Genomic DNA, 19,483 nt, shown 5'->3' on the forward strand with positions numbered 1-19,483 from the left:
TGCACTGGGAACTGTGGATCAATGGTTAAAACATTGAATTAAGTTTCACTCAGATCTTCTAAAGAAGACCACCTTGATCACAAAGAAAGAAGTGCCAACTACAAGTTTTTGAGGGAAGGTGGGTACTTACACGTCTTCAGATGGACATGAGGGTGGAGGTGTGAAGAACTTAGCTATTGCTCAGGTTGTCTTTCGGTGAATAATGCACACCCATACCTTAAGAAAGACAACTCAGAAGCCACTGAGAATTTAGAATGAAGCCGCTGGGGTCTGCTTGAATGTGAGGATGACAGGCCACAGAATGTCTGAAAGGTCTTCACAGGCCCCCTAGTGGAACACGGCGCAGGCAATATTTTGAGTTCTTTGTGGAAAGACAATGAGGCAGAGGCATTGATTACCACTAGCAGTGTATCCCTCACACGAGGCCGGCACCTCACATATGGTAGCGATGCTGGGTATATACATTTATTTTTTTGCTGTGTTATAGAATGCAAACTAGACCCCTAGGGGTATTGGGGTGCTTTGCAGAAGCCCAACGGAACAATACATTAGCAGAGTTACAATGGAGTGAAGCCAACAAAAAGAGTTAGAGTCTGATCAAATTAGGTAAATTAAGCATGCCTTAGAAATTACCAGTTCTTAAACAGATGACTAGGTTGGGAGAAATAGTTGTTGGGAGTAGGATTTTCAGTTTCTTTGTGGAAGGCAAATTAAAATGCAACAGGAATAAAGCAAGATCATCTATGAATTGCACCCACTTCTGGGATGACTTGGACCCCACCAGTAGTTTCGGAACTGCTTCCTCAATTTCACAAATATTCTAGAAATAATTATTTTTCCGAAGGTTCTCTGTGTGCACATGAATGGCACTAGGACCAACTCTTCATCTGGACTGGCCTCCAGCCAGATACATACGCCTTAATTTACTCATGAGGAGTAACAACAAGGAACCTCCCACTCTCCCAATTATGTGACCAACAATCCTGTGTACCGAACATACTAGCACTGGCAAATAAAAAACAATAAAACAATTTGAGGCCCCAGGTGCAACAGTCCGAGTCAACCAGTCATCTTTTTTTGTAAGGTACAAAACTAAGATTCAGTGATTTGGGTTATAGGGACACCGATACTTTAATTGACAAGTAAAAATTTAGATTCTGTTATGTTCTCTATAATGATCTACATTATTGCTACAAGTTATTACAATAGCTAAAAATGTTTCGGTGTTATCTGTGCAATACATTCCAGTGCTCAAGGGGCACTTCGAAAGGGGGTCCAAAGTGTAGTCCTCTGCATAGAGTTTTAAAGAAGAAGTGTGTGCTATTTTTCTGTAGGATCATTTCAGACACAGAGACTACTCCAATAGTGAATCTCTAAAGCCCGGTACTTAATCACTGCAGCACAACGACATTGCTGCCACCTCGCCCTCTTTCTTTACACAAGATCATGGTTTATCTAATACCAGCATGGAGAAGAGCACCTTTAAAAGGGATTGCACAGATGGGAGGAGCGGGAACAGAGTATAAAAGGGAATTCAATGCAATAATTATCTAGACAAAAATGTATGCGGATAAAGCTGGGTATAAAGGCAGAGACTATGATATGATGCTCGTATCACAAGCTCTTCCTCTGATATCTTGGGAGGGTTCTGGCATTTTACGTATGTGCATACATATGCACAAATAGGAAATGCCAATGGCAGCTGAAGCATTATAGATACTACAGAGTCCCAAACCTTCTTCTTATATTATATTTACGAATTTAAGAAACCCTGATACACAAAACAATATTGACAACTTCATTTGTAAAAATCAGTAATTTAGCAGGGTCACTCGGTAGTCTAGATTTTTCTTCGACTGTTAGTGGACTTTGGGAATTGCCGGCCAAGGGATAGAAATGCCAACATCAGTCTAAGCCACTGTGATTTGCCCGAATAACATTCCACCCATTGCTTTTTAGCTCCCATTAAGACCACCCATATGCAAATTAGTCCTGTCATTGCACTAAAAAGAGTAGTCCAGACTGAAATATTGGGCCATGGATGTCAATCTGAAAAGGAGCATAAAGAACCCATAATACATACCAGCCTTCACGACCCTCATCTCTGAGGTGAAGTTGAGCTCCTATTGGACAGAATTTGGACCAACGTCTGGACACAAGGCTCAAGCTGAGAGGCTCACTGATCATGAATTAAGTACTGTATGCAAACGCTTCTTGTCCTTTATTTAGGGAGTATGAAAATGTCACTCTTTTCAAGCTACACAAGTATTATAATCACTGCAAGCTGGTTTACAGAAGGTCAAAATCCTTCTCTAATATTTGATTGTGTTCTGCTTTTCATTTTTACTTTTGAATGGAAATCATATTTAATATGTAGTCATCATAAAATCACAGGGAAGAAATGTGCATTATGTGGAGACTTTGAGAAAGTTAAGTGCTGTTTTATAGTGTTCACACTTGTAGTTCATATAAGATTCCTTAAACGTTATACAACAAAATCAAATGCAAGAGGATTATAACACAAAAGTAATCTTAGTGAACAAGGTGTTTGACAGGGGAAAAAAGCATTCAACATTCCAAAAAGCCTGCATTTGCAGGCAGTTTGTACGCTTAGCTCTTAGTTCTGTTCTACGAGATGTTTTATTTTCATAAATTATCATTTTCAGAGTAGAAATATCGAATCCATAACAAGTCGCAAAAACACTGGTTCACTACACAGTATATATAAAAAACACCGCTTATGTTCAACAAGCTAACCATGGCTGTATTAATCATCATATTGTCTAGTAGCCAAATCACAACATATTGTGGCCCTAAAGGCTCCGGGCACACTTGTCTAGCTACAAATTTGATTGTAAGGATTGCAAAAGATATATTACAGTTAAGTAAGCAATTTTAAAATGTTGGGGTTGTCTTTCGCCGTCTCAAAACACAATTTACCCCAACCCGATCACAATAATTTTCTAACAATCAGAGGCTTTCTGCTCTCGTATACTCAACAAACCAAGTAATCTTGCGACTCAGTCACAAGCACACTGAACAGGACACATCATGGAGTTTGGAAAATATTTTCCCAGTGGCTTACTTACCCAACGCTTTCTTCCATGCCACACCCAAAACATGTTAAAAAAAAATTCTGTGTACAAGTTAAAACATCCTTTCGCTATTTCGAATGCTACTGCAGTCCATGCAAGACTTCTAGCCACCCACAAGATTCTACCTAAAAACGTTGATTTACAAACACAGTATCCGTAATCTACCCTAGATCAGCTGTATTTGTAAGAATGGGAGGTGAAGAAGAGGGAGGAGACTGAGCTCCATTTCTCCCAAATTTTCTTCTTGAGGTGAATAATGAGAATTCATAGCGATACGTATAGAGAAGAAGTGAAGAAAAATGAATGAGTCAGACACTTCTATTACCATCAAATAATGTACATAAACTGCTTCAGTATAGAAACTCTCTGACTTTATAGTGAGTTATTGGTAAACCGTGCACATCACACACTGATCTGGACAATCTTCATCTTGTTCATGGAAAGCCACAAAATGCATAAGACTGAAATCTTTCAAATTGTAAATTCTAATGGGTGTTTCACCATGTGAGCAAATTCTCTGGGAGAACTGCTTTTAGCAATATGTCGGTGGTGCATAGAACAGAGAATACTAGCAAGAATACTAGCAACATTCAGCGCTAAATGTGAATTTTTAAAGACCATTAGAACACTTCAACCATTTTTTACCATGTTAAGGCCTTTGTGTAGGGTGCAAGCCCATCGAGGAAACGTCTCCAATGAGTTTAGTGGTCTGCAAGGCTACCCAGTACAATTAAGAAGTGAGCATTGCAGTACATTTAAAGACATTCTGCACCAAATATTAAATTAATTCATATGTCTAGCCTGAAGATTAAAGGCACCTGGAAAAGTTATTGAAAGATCTTGATAATTCTTCACGTAGGAAAAACGACATGAAATATCAGATGAAGACTTATTTCTGACCTTACGGTGAAAGATCAAATATTCATAAGTACAGTGGAATATATACATATTTTGGGTTGACTCTAGAGAGTTTGGTCTGATAACATTGTCCTGCATTATTACAGTCTAGATAGTGTTAACCACATTTAATGTGAAGCAGTCTGTGCAAAGTCAGTACAGTGACCTGGGCTATGCACCTTTTCAAGTATTGTTCATTCCATTAATGTACTACAAAATAATTAGGGTATTATTGAGGAATGACTTGTTTGCTTTCAAGTTAGGATCTAGATATTTGTTTGAAAAAGTAATTCAATATTTTAAGATGTCAAGCGTTATTGTTCCTCCAAAGGTCATTTCAGTTTTGTGGTGGATGTGGTAAACAATTGGTAATGCTATGTGGTAGAGAATTGGCCTTATGCCTTTTTTAATTCTAAATTTGGTTTTGCTGTGATAATGAAGGTCTGTTAGTTCAAAGGGTTCCTCATTACAGTTGTAAAATGCATTTCTATGTAAAATTGTAATATATTTTTAAGCTTGGTAAGAATGGCTTTTGTTTACTTAAATGCAATAGTTTTGAAGTTATGATGATTGACTTATGTAAGCTATTAGTACTTTTATGTAGTTTGGTATCATATTTCCAGACCCAAAATATTATTATTGTGCTTACAAACTCGTAATTGTATAATAGCAATATCTTACAAATGTACGCTCTACATTACAGCAAACCACATACTTCCACCGGTATTTATTTCTTGTTTATATTTTAAAGCTTCAAGAACATGCAGGGGGTTATCAATATTTTGAAAGAAGAGTCTCTTTCTCATAGCATTAGTCCTAATTGATAAAACGATTATCCTAAATTTTGATTTAATAGAATGAAACAAATATTTTATTGAACATGCTGTAACTTCTTCTCTCATCAACATTATGCCACAGTATGCTGCTGTTTAAAATGTTAGTTTCTAGTGTGTTTGACTTTTGATCATTCACAGGTCTCATTAAAATAGAAATTCTTTCAAAAATTGTACACTTCTCACCCGGGCTTGTCAGTGCTCCAAGTGCACTAGTCGTAGACGACAGAGGATTGGCAGTGGTGCTGGTGGCTGAGGTTTGGGCTGCAGCCGCTGCCGCAGCTAGGGTTGCCAAATTCTGCAATTGTAAAGCATTCATGCCTGTGTAGGAAACAAAAGAGAGCTTCAGAAAGAGTTTCATGAGCAGATTCCAAAGTGTTTTGAAATCTATTATGTTTCCGGTAATGCTTTTCTGGGCTACATTTGATGCTGGCACAGAGTTCTTTCAGGCTTCCAAAAAGCCAGGAAGCTTTTGGATCTACTCAAAGCAGCAAATAGAGCATCACTGAATGCCACTCAAACTGATCATTTTAAATTTGTTGGAACGGGAAAAAGCAGTCAGCACTCCATCACAGTGGTTATAAATTAAACCCTACTGCAAATATTAACAGTACCAACCCAAAATGAAGCTATGATTCAGAGAAGCTGTTATAGTGGATTCAAAAACGATTCTGAAATTGAACCGTTCATGGCTCCTGTGAAATATCTAGCATGCAACAGTCAATGATGTTTGGAAAAAATTGTATTTAGAGATTTTTTCCACCAATAAATGACTGTCAATGTGTGCTACTATTTCTTTATCAATTTAGCTTACAAACCTTCACTGTCTCGCTAGAATATTATCAAAATGTGCTTGAGTAACAATATTATTGGAACTGGGTCTTTTCTGAGATCATTCACATACCTTACAGCACCTCAGAACGTTTGTTCCTGTAGTGAGTTTTTCGTCATTATCAATGACAAGACATCATTGTTGCGAAATTGAGAATTTTGTTAATGTACATACTGATTTACATTGATTCTTCTAGTACCTTGTAATGAATTTCAAACCAAACTGAGCCTTTATTTTATATCTATGTTTCTATGGAGAAATATTCTTTTCTCCATTCACTGACAAAACTATTCATGAAAGTCGGCAGTTTCGCAGTCTCTCATGCAATCTCTTGGTCTGAAACTAGCCAAATATTATTTCTTTAATGTAACAAACCCTTTGCTGTTACAATACTGACATAGAAAACAGCTAAATGAAATACAAATATGTTTTATATATGTTTAAATGTAATTGTTAGTAGGTCTGGTGTGGAAATGCCTTTTTGTTTTTTCTCCCCCTATTTTGAACTTTTTCTCTTTCTGTTGTTGATGTTGGGGTTTTCCTATTTACACCCTTGATATTTTATTCTTTGTTGCTCTAGAACAATACGGGCTAAATACGTACTCTTAATGGCTATAATTCTAGAAATGCAATAGTCTTTCTCCAGCCAAAGGATAGGTGTTTTTGTAACCGCAGGAGTCCACAATATATTTACTTCCACCGTTTCAGAATTTCTTATTTTTGCTTACATTTTTTTCACCACTTCACTGTCTATAAATTTTGATAACTGTAGATCAATTATAGCTGATACAAAGAATTGGTGTGGCTCTCTTGGTAAGCACACCCAAACCACTCTTCTGATACATTTAAAATAAATCATCAGCCATAGTGATCACTTGGCTAGATCATCACTAGAATTAAAAAGAAATCAGATAATAAACATTGAGAGTAAAAAAACTACATTATACAGCATTGTAATAGTATTAACCTCATTTTCAGTATTATTTTTTTGCTGAACATAACTCGATTTGAATTCACCTACATGTGTTTACAATTATTATTGGCATATTAAAATAGGGCTATAGTTGGATGCTATTCCCTGTTGACGAGTAGACTTGAAAGATGAAATACATAAGAATTGTGTAAAGAGTCTTAGAGAATTAGTAGGTTACATAATGGTATAAGTGTACATTCCTTATAGCAAAATCCTATAACGATATATGCTTTGAAATCCACCAGGTACACTATGAACGGACCAAAGATAATGAATGTATCTGAACAACAATTTTAGAAAGTGTTATTTGTACTTATAGAAAACACTCTTCATTACATTTAGTTAAATGAAGGCAAATCTTTTGATAGTGTCACCAAGTAGGTACTTAGCCTCTATCATTAAATCTATTTTTATTCATTGCTTTTTGTTTCATTTATACTTCATTTCTGACACACTGTTTCTTAAACAATATTTTGCTAATCTACATTTCTATTACACCTGAGCTCACAAATTAGTTATTTATATTTTATGAGTTTTTATTCTGTCTGAACTCAGAATTCATCATTTACTTTTAAATGTAACCCTTCAGTGAAGCTCCACTCGTGTTTGCTACTCCCAAGATTTATACGATGTTGATGCTATATGCCAAAAATATGATTTTGTGTGTACAAATGAACTATGCTTTCAAGTCCAAACTTCCTTTTGCTTCAATATATATTAATGCCTTCAATTTATCAACATCATAATAACAGTCATAAAACTATATTATATTAGGGAAATTGACATATTCCTAATGCACCTTAAAATTGAGAATCTGACATTTGTAGCTATAAAATTAGCAAAATACATATAATAACCTTACACAGTGTAATACATTTTACAAAATGAGAAGCATTAAAACGAGTCTCTTTGTGACTGTTCAATATATGTACAGTTTGTGCAGTTCAATGTATTACTTAATTCATGCAGTGACTCAACACTGCTCAAACTAAGACCTGCTGGCTAAATATTCAATGCCAGCAGGGGTGAACTCAGCCTTTCATAAATAATAGTTTAATTAAATGAGAGAAGAGAGTTTGGGGGTGCACATGGTATATTATTAGATGTTGTTACTATTGATTTTATCAATGGAAAGATACGTGTGAGTGGTGTTTAATTCAGTAGAACAGTAATTAGAATGCATTAATCAACAGACAGAAAGGTCTCCCCCCTCTTCTTTGGGTTAAAGGAAAAGTCAACCTGATCCTGAATCCCAGTCACTCAAAATGCACTACATTTATTAAGCCCATGGATCAAATCCAAAATGCAAATACTTATGCTTAAGTGTGACAGCCTCTCAGTGGGTAAAATTTCAGAGAGGAAACAGAGATTTGGTTTACCGGCACTTTGGAAGGGATTTAGGATAATGGGCTTCGGCGGGATGGGTGAGGCTGGAGGAACGTAGGTGATTGATTTTGGTCATTAAATGTAGAAGGGAAATAGACACTGTGAAATAAGGCCTCGAGTTCCACTGTTTTTTAACAACCTAATTTGAAAGGTCATGTTGACCCTTTATGGCTGGTAATCAGAATCTACTTTTGTAATTCACGGTTTTAGATATTCAAGCCTCAGAATATATAGAAGGAATTAAATTACACATTAAAATGTTACGCTCTCCTTCCACTCTCACGATAAACCATCAGTAACAATGAACTGCCTCGTTTGTTATTGGAAGGATATGCTTTGTATACTTTCAGTGAATGGGCATGACTGTTTTAAGGATCACCAGACAAATTAATGATATCATCTTGAATTATTAAAATGGGCCAGGTTTCTTTCACCTTGCACAAATCACATTTTCGTTTCAGCACGAAGCAACATAAGAACACAAACCGATATGCTTATTTTTGTTCTGCACCCCATTGACGCTGAAATTATAACACGGATTCAACAAACTACAACTGAAATGCCAGATATATATGTAGTTATAGTTATGATAATAATATGTCATGTTTTCTGCACATAGTTATTGTCGAAGGATGCTGTGAGGAGAACATAATTGGTGATGAGGTGTTAGCACGATACATGTGGATAAGGTTTGCAGGCATGTACTACTAAATGCCAATGGAAGTGGAACAAAGTCTATTCTTGATGCCCCTACCTGGTGAGCACTTATACTGCTGGCTGAGAAGAACCCACCAGACACCAGGCCAGCTAAAATCCTCTCTGAGGACAATCTAAATGGTTGTCAGAGGAGTCTTAACTGCACTCCAGGAGTAATGTGCTTCCAGCCATGTCTAAATGTATCACAAACTGTGTTTTGTAAGACACAAACACTTTGTCTATGCACCCTATATATGAGGTCCTCAGTTCTACGTCACATGGAACAGGTTGGAGAAGGCAGTTACTTTACATAATGCTTCACAAGCCTTTGGATATTATTTTGACTATGGAGCTTAGGGATTCAGAGCAAATATTACTGAGAATGATGAATGACTTTGGTAAAGTAGAGTCAAACATCCGATGCCACTGGTTTGGCAAACCACACAATGGTGTATAGGTCGATACCATAACCTAAAGTATTCCACACTTGGAGACAACTTCACTGCCCTCTGCATGCCTGAAGGAGCAAGGTGCTGTCCATTCACTCCAATTGCTTTGGGTTTATTTATAATCCTAACCTAGCCCGTCATCTTTGGATGTCATATCAGAAACATACAACTAAGTATCCTCTCTGCAATGAATAGCCTCATTGAAGAAGTACTTTACAATTTCCTATAATCCCTTGTTGAGACCATACATGTCACTGCTCTCTCTTGAACTATATATACATAGTTAAATATTGATAAACAGCATAAAATGTTGCTGCATAGACATCTCTCTCTACATACATATATGTAGAGAGAGAGAGAGAGAGATGGAAAGTGAAAGAGCAAAAGAGATAGAAAGAGACCTGGATAGGGTTATTAATCACCCTAATAAACACCTATTGCTTTAAGAGAGAAATTAAATACATATTAGGTATCTCTGGTTGCAGAACACAACATAAATTCCAGTTAAGGTGCTATTATCATAGTCCAGCAAGATTATTCATTTTGAAATGGACAAAAGTTGCTCCAAGTGTTCCCTAAACTTTGGTTGTAGAGGTCTATCAGTGACATAGCAAATGTTCCATGGGCCCTGGTACAAGCAAGGAAATATCAGTCTGTCCAGTGGTTGGATAACAAAAGACAGACAGAATTTGGGTGCAGTGACTGGGCCTCTAATGGTCATGGTCTTGGTGGTATTTCACCTGTTGCACTATTGATAGCTATGCCCCTGTGTTGCACTGAATTATTAGTGTTATGACCCATTTAGAATTCTCTAGCTGTTGGTGGGAAAATATGCAAACAGTATGTGGGAGGCTCCTTACGTTTTATGTTTACTCGATTTGCACACAGACTCAGACTGCATCGCACAGAGGTTTGTAGGATAGGCCATCCGCTGGACTCCCAGCAGAGACATTCTGCATCCATAGTCATCTCAAACTAGTAATATCAGCAGCTAAAACCATAGTTGGTGTCAGTGGTGGAGTCTTAATATCCACAAAATTGCTTATCACTGAGGACCGCCTCCCAAACTCAGTGCAGGCTAGGGAGGGCAACGCACTTCCTGTTCAGCAAAGAACAATGATTAAGGATATGTTAAATATATGTAGTCACCCTCTTTCATAACAGATGGACTTCTTCCAGGCACACATTATAAAAAGCCCCATCAGACGGCATTCAGTCCATGGCTCCTGTTTGGCTGGCATCCCTCGACCCCATCCCTATGATTCACATGCTGTCTGCCAATTAGAGCAGCTCCAATCGACCTGCCTTCTGCCAATTTACTTGGCTCTGAAGTTGGTGATTGTTATGGCAGAGTACAACGCAGGAAGAAAAGGAAGTGTTAACCAATTCTCATAACGCGTAGGTTTTGTCAGCCCCCTTGACTACCTTCACCCCCACACTCGCAAATAATATATCTACACAAAAATCTGATGGTGATTACATTTTAGAAAAGTCAGGCACAGGGAAATACAATGTTCAAAATAAAACAAAACAAAGCAGAATGCAGAGCCATGAACCCTGCGTGATCTTAGTACTTTGGTCCTGCAGCATTAAGTGTTGTCTGTGTTGGTGTTGCTGCTGTTGCGGGTATGACAGGTTACTCGTGTTCCATGGCGATTTAAAGTCTGGAACAAAAAGAATTGTGCAGGTGGATTCAGGTTAATTGGCTTGGACTTAACTCAGCAAAAGTAAAACAAAATTTTACAAACAGCATACGTTATATACATATGTATATAGTTTACTTCTGTAGCTGCCACTAGGCCCATGCCATGTGTGGCACCATGAACCAGTCTTGCCTGTGGACACAACAGCACTTAGCTTGCTGATTTGAGAAGTCCATACTCACATTGGAATAAAAACTATAAGTTCATGAACACAAAGTGTTGCTGGTCCTAAAGCCAGCTCCAGCTAAAGTGTAACAAATGAAACAGGATCACTTGTCAGCAAAATGTCTATATGCCACAGAAGCTTGAATGCAACTTCTAAATTAATAACAAAAAACAAGTTACTTTGATTTCACTCTAACTTCTGATTTGGTTCTTCGTGACTTGCGTAATCAGTGCGTGTGCACAGGTAGCGAACACTTCCCAAGGCTAATGAGCAACGGGGAAATGTGGCAAGCATTAAAGGCCACTGAAGAATACGGCCATGCACCAGGAACGGATGCAAGGGCGATACTCAGCAAAACATTATGTGGAAAGTCTATCAATTACCACATTGCCTAATGACATAAATGCTGCAGTAATTTGCTGTGATGCTTCAATACATTTATCCAGCCCAATGATTTTCTATGTAAAATGCAAACAGGACCAGATCTCCTGAAATGACATTCATGTCAAACCTATGACTGCAAGAGAATTGCCCTCCTTGATGGGGAGTAGTCAGGTAATTGCACAAATGAGGATATCTCAACAGCACAGACGTTGCTATAGATTCACTACTTTACTGTACCAAGGAGTGCAGAGTGCTCACTTGATGAAATGGCCTCCAAGAAAGACGTATATGGAGGGGTTAGGGGGTATCATAATGTTGAGAAATACCACAGGAGTAGTAGATGAATTGCTGACAATGTTATACATTTCAAATTTATAATACTGCCATGAGGTGGCTTAAAATGCACTCAGCTTAAAATAATAATGTTTATTTATCAAGTGTATTTATCACCACCCTGGCAAAGACAGTGAGCTGCCAGACCTCCGATTTAATTTTATTACTTGGCATATTAAAAAAAACAATTAAATTATGTCCAAAACAGATGCACGATATGTCTGCCTGAAACTTAAGATTTCAAAAAAATATATATTTATAAGGACAGGGGCATGAAAATTTAATTTAATGTTCACCTCAGGTAATTTTGTGTCTTATTGTTCACAGCAATTACCATAAATCTGCATATCAATAAGGAAGAACAGATGTCAGTTGTTACAAGCGCTTGCCAATCAGGCCTGTTAAAAAGTGACAGATGGGTGGTTATAGAACATTCTCATAAGGACCATTAGCACATTCGTGGGACATTTTTTGTTGTGCGGCTCCATGGCTACAGCTGCATCTCTGTAGAGATGTGAGCGCATGTGTGAATGTACGAAATGTATAGTTTACCTTGCAAAACAGTGGTGCCAATGTACCCTTATTAAATTGATCTCTCAGAAGAATCCCTTGTCTCCAACGATATCAATGTTAGTAGTGCCCATGGTTGCGTCCATGATCCGTTCTACTTTGTGGGCAGACATTCTCTCAAAGGAGTCCATTAATTTTTCCATCTTACACAGCTTGAATGTTAATTCCAGTGACATTTGTATCATTTCAGATACTACTACGAACAGAATTTATCCTGCTTTGGATGTTGGAACAACAGAAAAACCAATTGCCCAATATAGGCCTGCTTGAATTTACCAATCTCAGTAGGGCGATGCTTTGTGTGGGTCCTTGCACGACATACACTCATAGCCTGCCGTGAAGGCAGATCTCTGATGCACAAGCCATATATGATAAAATACATATAATAAAGTAAAGTATTTTACTGTCTGTGGTCCACTCATCCTTGGCTATATTTCCACAGAAGTCTAACATTGCTTCTCTATGAAACAACCCTCTGTGATATCTTAACCTACGTCTGCCCTTCCCTTTTCTCATAGTCAGCTCCAAACACAAAGGTGGTTTTCTACTATGCCACCACCAGGAACCTCAGATCAGGCTAATCACAGAGGATTGATTGGCCATCCGATAGAGACATTAAGTGGTAACGAGGTTCCTTATAAGGGCACAAACCTCGACTACACAGAGTTTTCAACAAAGATTCTGAGCCAATGAGCAGCCTTCTCAGAAACAATTGGAAACTGTCTATTTAAAAAGAGATCCCACTCATTGTTGGATGTTAACCTGATAACGAAAAGATTTATAGCCCGGGTGATAAACCTAGATGGTGTCTTCAGCTAATATGCAAGAGGTGAGACTAAGGGTGTTGATGCTAAATAAAACAACTGGAAGAGCAAAGGCTTAAGAAATTTCCAAAATCAAAGATGATCTTCTAAAAGTCACATCTCAAGAAGCAGGGACTTTGAGTAATTGGGCGCAAGAAAAGAGAATGAGTAACTATCAATTCTGCTTTTATGATTCCTGATCTCAAAGCTCAGGCATGGCTATTGGGATGGACTTTGGCCTGAAGAGATTGAGGACCATTTTCACATTCTAATGGCCCCTTTCCTCTGTCGCCCAATGTTGAACACTCTTCCACTACTAACTATTTACATATGCTGTCTTCAACTACTATGTTATGTTGTTGTTAATTGTTTTGTGTTTAAGAATGTTCAATACACTCTTCAGAGACTGGTAAGCAATGACATAAAACTCAAAGAATCAATAGTTCTATTTTCTGCCTAATACCTATATAACTCTTTCCACAAACGATGTAGCCTTAAATACAATCTCATAATGCACCATTGCCAACCGCCTTCTGGCCCTGTCAGTGCCCTTTACTACTTCCTCACACATTACCTGGCACAGCATCTTTCTATGATGCACCTTACTCTCTTGGTCCTAAAAGAGATGGTTTGAGGGACCATCATACCTGCATGCTTCTTAAATGTAAGTATTTGTTGCGTAGCTACACCCCATTATCTTCGATAGATCTTTCAACATTCAGATGTTTTCATTTATATGGAGAGCTGTACAACAAATCATTGGCATACATAACATGCACAAGATATGAGAAGAGTTAAATAAGTTTAGTAAATGCGAAAGGACATGTTGATGGTGCATTTCATGGTCGCCAGTGAGGTTCTCCCAGTTGTCAGTAAAAACATTTTGTGAATAAACAGTAGCTCATCCTTGGTAGGTCAATGCACATATCCCTCCATTTCTCAGTGTGGCCCTGATAACGAGTTTGGGTAATATTTATCACACCTGATAAATAACGATACCACAGGGTACGTTATTTATCAAGTGCGATAAATAACACCTATTATAGGAGTTGGCTGGGATCAACATGCAGATTTGATTGTTTAGCACACCAAAATCTGCATGATATGGTAAATACAGTGTGCTCCCCCCGTTACATTTCAGCAAGTCAAATCTGCCGAAATTTAAAAAAGGCTGAGGTATTCAATCCATCTGAGAATTAATGGATATATTAAATACCTTAAAACTTGTAATTCCGACCCATGCATAACAGGGGTTTACGCATGGGTCAGAATAAACAGTCCCACTCTTAACCAGGCACCTATTAACCCAAGTTCGCTCACCTACAAACATAAACCCCAATTACACATGAAATAAACCACCTTATTCACTTCAGAGACACTCTATTCTGTGATACATATTGGGAACATGGCTGTAATGTCAGTAGATCTTCAAACTTCAGATACTAGGACTGGTCTAAACTCTTTCTGATCTGTCTATAAGCAAGCATTGACAATGTCAATAGGTCTGGCTAATCAATGAATATGATTTTTGTATCACAGATGGGTAAAGAAACTTAATAGATTATCATACATGCAGTGTGTCACTCATCTTTTGGACTCATGTATACACTCATCCATCCACAGACTCATTCATGCATTCACCCTTTAACACAAAGGCAATAAAACAAACACAATCAACAACATATGCAAGATAAATTAAAAGAATACAAGTAAAAAGAAAAGAAAACATGCTGCTGTCAAAACACAGAGGCATTTGCATGCAATAACAAAACTAAATATAGGAAGCATGTCTTCATCTTGCAGAGGCACTGTACATAGTCTATTGTTGTTTTAAAGTCACAGCATGACCGTCATATTTAGAACCAACGTACTGGTCACCTTGGAAGGGTAAACTAGCGATACCCAAAGGACAACACTCAATAATCGTTGCCTGGTTTTGAGGAAGTTCCAACATGGGGTGTGGCTCACTGCAGAGAAATAAGTGGCAAGGAAGTGCATTAGCACTGCCTAGGGAAATGTAGTATACTTTTAGGATAAAATAAAATGAGGAGAAGCAAAGAGGTTAAATGGTAACCATAAAAAGAGAACATTGAAAACTGAAGGACAGGTCAACCGGTAATGACACCATCATTCATTTATTTTCAGGTGGATGTACACACGTGACCAGAAACTGACATCATTCATAGGGCAAGAGAGTCAATGACTGATGTGGACTGAACCATTACCCCAGGCATTACCTTACCATGTCTTGAATGGAAGCAGAGTGTAAATGGCACTCAGACAGACTAAGGCAGACAAAGGCTGAGCAAAGGCCCTCAATATAGATCAGGTGGCATATGGTCCCTCACTGTTTTAGCAAAATAGCAGCTTCATCATTCATGTAGCAGAGATAAATGGAAGTTCAGTGTGTCTTGCGCTCTTCCTACTTGAGTTTATGCCTGTATGCCTAATAAAATTAAAACACTCTAGCTCAGTAGATATTCTGTAATGGGAAGAGGAAATGCGATTAGACAACCAAGCTAGAAACATCAGCTTGCATCCCCTTTGAGTCAACTGGATGTCTTGACATCTAAAATTAAAAGAAGTCCTAATGGCTTGTTGTTTATAAACTGTTAAAAGAGCATGTGGGGGTTTGACGTCTACAGCTCACAGTTCGGGATAAGAACCCCATGGTGAAACCAGGGTGACAGATACATTCCTTATTCCCTTAGCTAAAATCTCAAAGTAAAATTTGACCAATGTGAACTGCTTCCTTTTCAGGAACTCATGTTGTAGAAGGGTGTGGGTAAGTTCAGATTGTAACGTCCATGATGACTTGCCTCTTTAACACGGAGACCCTCATTACCAGTGGCCCTGCGAATTACGATCCATGCTCAAACATGTGTTTATTGCATTCAGTAATTATCAGGTGTGATAAAGATCACAAACTTTGTTCAATTTTGGCAGGCCAAACCTGAATTGCCAGAAGTTAAAGGGGTAAAATGCCACGGCAGTTAATGCCAGAAGATGCAGCTTTTGGTGCAGTATGTACCAAAATCTGCCTGTTAAGTCCCACTTTGAGGGCAGAACTTTTAATAGGCAATAATTATCACACCTGATAAATTCAGAACACATGGGTGTTGGAATTTTATGGGTACTTTTCGCTCCAGCTTCTTGAGCACTTGTAATAAGTATTATATTGGACATGTAGCTTTTCCTACCTCAGCTTTAGTTGGGCTCATGCACACTCTCTTAAAATGTATTGAAAGATTGGGGGGTTCGTGCAAGACCGTCTCTTTCAAAACTTGCTGCATTCATCTATTTCTTCATTAGTGATCAATTTGAGCAGCAGTCAGTTGTGCTGCTTGAATTTTGTGTCCTGCAGGAAATGCTGAAACAATTTTATGTCCTTTCTACAGCGAGCGGAATAGCAAGGACCCTGCTGCTACAACTAGCAGCTGCTGCCTCATGTTCAGCGGATAGTGCCTGAGGCAAGGATCGCAAGATTCCTGCTGAAGCAGTGTTAAGCTGCCCCTTTTGATCTGCTCCTGTCACTGGTTGGGAATGTTAGATATTGCACGTAAGGGCTTTGGACCCGCGATCTCCAGGGAGGGACAGTCGCTTCTTCTTGTCACTGTGCGTGTCCGATGGATTCGACAAAGGAGTATTATATCCGTGAATTGGGATTACGCCACAGACTACAGCTGAGCAATGTGATAATGCGCTACTGGATCTGAAACTCCATTTAACCCTCAGGTAAACAGAGTTTATTCTTCCACTATTTGGATATTAGTTGGAATTGAAGAATTTGAATCCGATAATCAAATTGAAAAAGCAGTGATACTGGAAACAGGGGTGCAGCACGTGCTTTAGCAGCACTAGATACAATGCATTCAGCTTGGTAGGAGAATGGGCAGTAAACAAGCCGTCCATCGTGTCTTACATTTAAAGGCAGTCACAGGCTAGTTGTTATTAAACTCGGCTGTAGCAAAGTACTTTAAATTCGATTGCCGATCAAATATATGTTTACAGTTGTATGCTTTGTGTATTTTGTTTTAATTTGACTGTGTTCATTGAGATATTAGGTATGACAAAACATGCATCAAAGCTAAGAATTATTGAAATCCTATATTACATGATGTGATGACTTCAAAACTCGACCTTTCAATGACACCCATGCTTGGTTCAAGGAGAAGGAGGAATCTGGATTAAACGTTAAAGCACCACTAATCTCAGAGTCGAAACTACTTTCGTTTTCACAGTTCAGAAATATATTTAAATATTGCCTCTAACCGAAGAACAAATGAGACCGTACCACTTAATTGCAAAGTGAAACTGAAACTCATTTTATAAACAATGTAAAAAACAACCCAAGACACATTAAATAAATGCTAACACTACAGTCGTGTATTATTCCTCTTCTGTAAATATCTACTTTTTGAGAAGTAATTGGTGCAACTGCCGATACACATTGAAAAGGTTTTTGTGACATCATTGGCACTGCTGAAATATATAGTAGATTATCTTTACACATACTGTCATCAGGCATTTCACCCTGAAATGTCCACATTATTGTCGGTGCCTTTTGTTTGATATTTTATTAATTATTTTTAGGCATATGCTACTGCACAGGCTAAGCTGCAAGGAAAAGTAAAGCGCTTTATAGTAAACATCTCAATTACAGCAAAACACGAGCTGCAAAGCGTACAATAGTGTGGTTTGCACAAATGACCCAGCATACCAGTACCACATACCCATGTGCCTGTTACCCACACATTTTGGAAAATATGCTTCAAGATGTACCACAGGGACCCATGTTATGATCAAAATCTGAGGGGGAACTCTCCACATCCAGGAGATAAGTAATGTGGCTCGTTTGCTCCACTCAAATCCATGGTTTTATAGGGCATTCTTAAATGGTCTTCGACCCACTCTGAACGTTGTTCCAGCCCCACTGATAAAAAGTGAATACCCTTTTCCACAGCTCATCACTCGAAAATAAGCAACCCTTTTCCTAAACCACTCAACGTGGTAGCCCCTGTCAGAACCCGCTAACTGTCCTGTACAGAACCGCAGTCATCCATTCCATGTTCCAATCTTCATGTAAACATGTAATGTATGAGTGCCCCTATGTAAAGAGCTGCGTTAGGTGGTCCATGGGTGTGAGGCAATTTAAAACAAAAAATACCTACACGAATAAAGCAAAGAGATAAAGTATGTATTTGAGGCATTTCTATGCCGATAGTTTTTTCCACTTACTGGAGAATAGTGACCCACCGTAAAGTGCTTAGGTGCAATGGAACAACATCAACAACATATGCTGTTTTCTTTTGAATAGACTTTGGATGGTGGAGGGTTGACGGTGTTGTCATAAAAGCACCTGGTTAAGTAGTAAGTTTTTACAAAATTGATTTTCCCGATGTATCGCCTTTTTAAGACTTTATACCATGTCATGTCGTGAGATGTAACACTAGGAAATGCAGTTTTCTTGGACTCGGTTGCTATTTTTTTTATTTTTACTTTTCTAGTGTTGAAAGCAGAAAACTTCACAGGGCTTCCGTTTATTAGTTTCATCCAGACCTAACAAATCAACAATATTTACAAGATTTATAATTTTGCAAACTGATGCCCAATCACTAACTCTTAAGGGAGCCCTGGATAAAAACAGCGAGCTGTTGGCGTGCAGTTTAATACACAACACGGACAATGCTGGTATGAGATGTGATAGACTGGCTGAATTGATAACTGCAGTACCAGGAGACTTGATTTCTACTTTCGGCTACCTTTCAGTCCAAAGCTGGTGGAGCGGTATTACAGGGTGGCACCCACCTGCACGATTAAAGGTTGTTCCTGGTGTGGAATGGACCCAGTATAACTCTAATTCTCCAACTGCTAAAAGCCGATGAAGAATGTCTGTGGAACGATTTCACAGATTCTGGGCCCAGAAACGCCTAATGGCCAGTAACTGAGGTGGAGATACCAGTCGGAATCGGTAACTTGGGCTATCTCCACCTAAAGTTATTGGCTAAACTACAATTGGGCCCTGTAATGTAATCCTGGACCAGTCACTGTATCTGCCTGTACCTCATTTACTTGCACAACTAGACAACACTTAGATACACACTAAACATAAGTTATGAGAGCTACATAAAAAAATGTGGATTTCTAAATGTACAAGTGCACTTTAAGCTCAAAGGCAATTTACTCCTTGTACGAAGACCAATAGCTAAAAGATACTTTTTTTCTTGAAGATGTCACAGAATCAAATCTGGGGCCACATAAAAGAAAGTTGCGCTGGAGCTAAAAAAAGTTTTTAAAAACAGCATCCATTTGCACCATTGTTTGCTGCTTTTGTAATAGAGTCAAGCAAACAGTATTTGCACA

General features: G+C 38.3%; 1 protein-coding gene across 38 annotated transcripts in view; it reads right to left on the reverse strand.

Annotated features, from left to right (window-relative positions):
• Positions 1-19,483, reverse strand: part of CELF2 (CUGBP Elav-like family member 2) — a 1,172,172-nt gene that overhangs the window by 77,690 nt on the left and 1,074,999 nt on the right. For 24 of the 38 annotated variants that reach the window (XM_085653524.1, XM_085653486.1, XM_085653484.1 and 21 more), the window contains 2 exons: positions 10,736-10,825; positions 5,012-5,146 (listed from right to left, as the gene is read on the reverse strand). In XM_085653524.1, the coding sequence (XP_085509650.1) occupies positions 5,012-5,146; positions 10,736-10,825 (225 nt within the window). The remainder of the gene's footprint in view (positions 1-5,011; positions 5,147-10,735; positions 10,826-19,483) is intronic. The other 14 variants (XM_085653515.1, XM_085653510.1, XM_085653522.1 and 11 more) reach the window with 1 other exon arrangement.

This window comes from Triturus cristatus, chromosome 4_1, assembly GCF_964204655.1.
Source record: "Triturus cristatus chromosome 4_1, aTriCri1.1, whole genome shotgun sequence".
Lineage (NCBI taxonomy): Eukaryota > Metazoa > Chordata > Amphibia > Caudata > Salamandridae > Triturus > Triturus cristatus.